We start from the raw sequence: 3063 nt of genomic DNA, 5'->3' as shown, positions 1-3063 counted from the left end.
AATCTTTCTGGAGAACAATAGGGTATTTGCATATGAGAGAACTGCCTACCCCTGGTGTATTGAGTCCAGAGAGAAAAGGGAAAAGCAGACTGATTTTCTAAAACTGACCTTAAATCTATTGAGTTTTAGGTTTTCTGGGCCCTCAAAAGAAAAAACAGTAGAGAAGTCCCCTACTGGTGAAAAAATTCCTGAATTGCAAGTCTCTCTCAGCCAGGAGTCCAGGGTCAGTTTAAGACTTCAGCTTAAAAATGACTAGTGCAGGCTAGAAAACCCACATGGGTTGGGGGAAGGAAAAGGAGTTCTCACCCATCCATTGGAAAAAAGCAGTTTGGATTGGCTGGCTCACAGCTATGGGTCTCTTCATGGTAGCTGAGGCTTCAGGCTGGGCTGGGATCACATAGGCTGAATTGGTGGCAACAGTGCCAGTGAAAGGAGGCAGGCTGGGTGGCCAGTGATAGGAGCACAGGGTGAAACCCCACCTCTGCTCCCGAGCTGGGTGGGTGGAGTCTGGACAAACTTACTAACTTTACTTAAAAACTGAGTAAAATTTTTTTTGAGAATTTATTTCCTGACGTAGTCATCCATAAATGCGGATTTTAAAATTAATATTCAATAACTAAATATTATATTTTTCCAAAGTTTTATTAATAATAAACTCACATAAAAAAACAAGAGGGAAAAGGTGCTAAACTCACCCAGCCCAGTCACTGGTGCAAAAGAGAAGGAATGAGGCAGAGCCTCAGAACTTATACAAACATGACCTCCCAAACATACACAAAAGACAAAGCATTCTAGGCAATACAGAAAGGAATTCTGGGCAATGCAGTCTTTAGGGGTTCAAGATTTTCCAGCTATACATTGGCTTAATGTGAGGAAAGTCTGCATGATTAAAAACCTATGAATATGGAATGGGTTGCCTTTATATGAAGTTATGGCACCTTTCTGAAAATACTCACATTAAGTTAGGATGTCCACTAATCGTAGATGTTTTATATGGATATAAAGTACAGGTACAGGTTAGACTATAAGAATGACTTTTGATGTCCCTTCTCCTTCTTTATTTCTATGGTTCTATTCTAAGCTTGAAAGAAAATACTTATTTAAAATAATTTCTTCAAAGGTGCTCTTATCCCTTTATATCAACTGATTTCTCAACATCTGGCTTAATGGAATAATAAAAAATATTATCAGATTAGAAAACAGATGAAGCATTTGAATTGGAATGTCATCACCTACTGCCAATGTTGAAGCTTAGTTTCTTTAAATATAAAATAGTGGTAATCATGCCTTTCTTAATTACTTTTTACTGTTATGGTTGTGATCAAATATTGGATTGTGAAACCACTTAAATAAAATGTTTAGGAAAGTAGACATGTAGAACACTTTTGGTGTTTTACAGTAAGTTGTAGTATCCTCATTCAAATGCTTCATCTCTTTTGAAGTCAGATAGTATTTTCTGTTATTATATGAAGTCAGCTGTTAAGTAATCAGTTGACACACATTGATAAAAGCATCCTCAAATTCATTATTTTCAAATAAGTACCCTTTTCCTGAAAAGTGGTCACGTCTTAATTTTAGGGCTGGAGTGGCTATTCACCCACTATGAACTTAAAAAAGCAAAGTGTTATGTTGCTTCAGGTACCATGTGAATTAACATTAGAAAATTTGTGAACTTGATGTGGCTATGTAAGTAAGGAATTTAAATCAGTAAACACATAAAGAAAAATGACATATCAATATATGAAATACATCATAAACACAAATATGTACAATAATGAAATATCAACACACATATGTATATAAGTATGAACATGTATGTAGAGGCATATGATCATGGAAAAGACTTTAGTATTAATCCCTTTGAGAAATATTTCCAGGTTATGAGCTTCCTTAAAGCGATCTTCATGTCCTTGTTCCTCAGGCTATAGATGACCGGGTTCAAGGTTGGGGGCACCACTGTATAAAACATAGACAACAATAACTCTAGAACAGAATCAGATTCTTGGGATGGTTTTAGATAAGAAATGGAACCAGTTGTGACAAATACTATGAGAACAATGAGGTGAGGCAGGCAAGTGGAGAAGGCTTTTGACCTACCTTCTGTGTTTGGAATCTTCAACACAGTTGAGAAGATGTAGCTATAAGAGATTATAATGTAAATAGAGGAGAGAATCCCTAAAGAAAATGCTAAACTTAAAGTGACATTAACTGCAAGGTGTGAATCTGAACAGGAAATCCTGAGTAAAGAAGGAACATCACAGAAGAACTGATGGATCTCCCTGGAGTCACAGAATGGCAAAGTGAATATAGTAGCTGAGTATAGGACTCCAAACAAGCCTCCACTGAGCCAAGAAGCAGCTTCCATCTTTACACAAGTTTCACTGTTCATGATGACTTCATAGTTTAAAGGCTGACAGATGGCTACATAGCGGTCATAGGACATTGCTGTTAGGAGAAAAAGTTCTGTTATAGCAAACAATATCATTAAAAAGAGCTGTGAAACACATCCCAAGAAAGAGATGGAACAGTTGTGACTCAGGGAGTTTGTAATTGATTTGGGCACTGTGACAGAAATCAGACAAAGATCTAAAAAGGACAGATTCCTTAGGAAGAAGTACATAGGAGTATGGAGTTTCCTATCAAGAGAAATGATGATGAAGATGAGCAAGTTCCCAATCAAAGCCACCAGGTAGATCAGCAAGAAGAGCATGGCATGTAAGATTTGTAGCTCCCAGATGTCAGAAAAGCCCATGAGGAGGAATCCTGTTACTATGGTGAGATTGGCCATGCTTTAGTGATGGAGGGTTATCTTCACTGTCTGCATGGAGGAAAGAAACAGATAGCAAATGATGAGAACACATTTTTTTGAGTGCCAGATGTTCTTGGGCAAATGGTACTATTTGCTTTAATTTTCTTTACCTTAAACTGAAGGGATAGAACTAGTTCAGAGGATTTTAACCTGAGGTCCATAGACCAAATTTATTTTCGAGAAATCAAATGCATTTCCATACAGTTTATTTCCATTGTAATCATAAGTATTTTATACATTTAAAGTCATGATTC

At 36.9% G+C, this 3063-nt stretch overlaps 1 protein-coding gene across 1 annotated transcript; it reads right to left on the bottom strand.

Annotated features, from left to right (window-relative positions):
- Positions 1-1831: 1831 nt before the first annotated feature.
- On the bottom strand, positions 1832-2788 carry LOC123246497 (olfactory receptor 14A16-like). The gene has a single exon (XM_044675373.1). It carries the CDS (start codon positions 2786-2788, stop codon positions 1832-1834), a length of 957 nt encoding a protein of 318 aa, XP_044531308.1.
- Positions 2789-3063: the final 275 nt, after the last annotated feature.

This window comes from Gracilinanus agilis, chromosome 4 (assembly GCF_016433145.1).
Source record: "Gracilinanus agilis isolate LMUSP501 chromosome 4, AgileGrace, whole genome shotgun sequence".
NCBI lineage: Eukaryota > Metazoa > Chordata > Mammalia > Didelphimorphia > Didelphidae > Gracilinanus > Gracilinanus agilis.
This window is presented reverse-complemented; position numbering and strand designations above follow the sequence as displayed.

Coding starts and splice junctions, on each gene's coding strand:
- LOC123246497 (XM_044675373.1), bottom strand. CDS start 2,788: ATGGCCAATCTCACCATAGTAACAGGATTCCTCCTCATGGGCTTTTCT.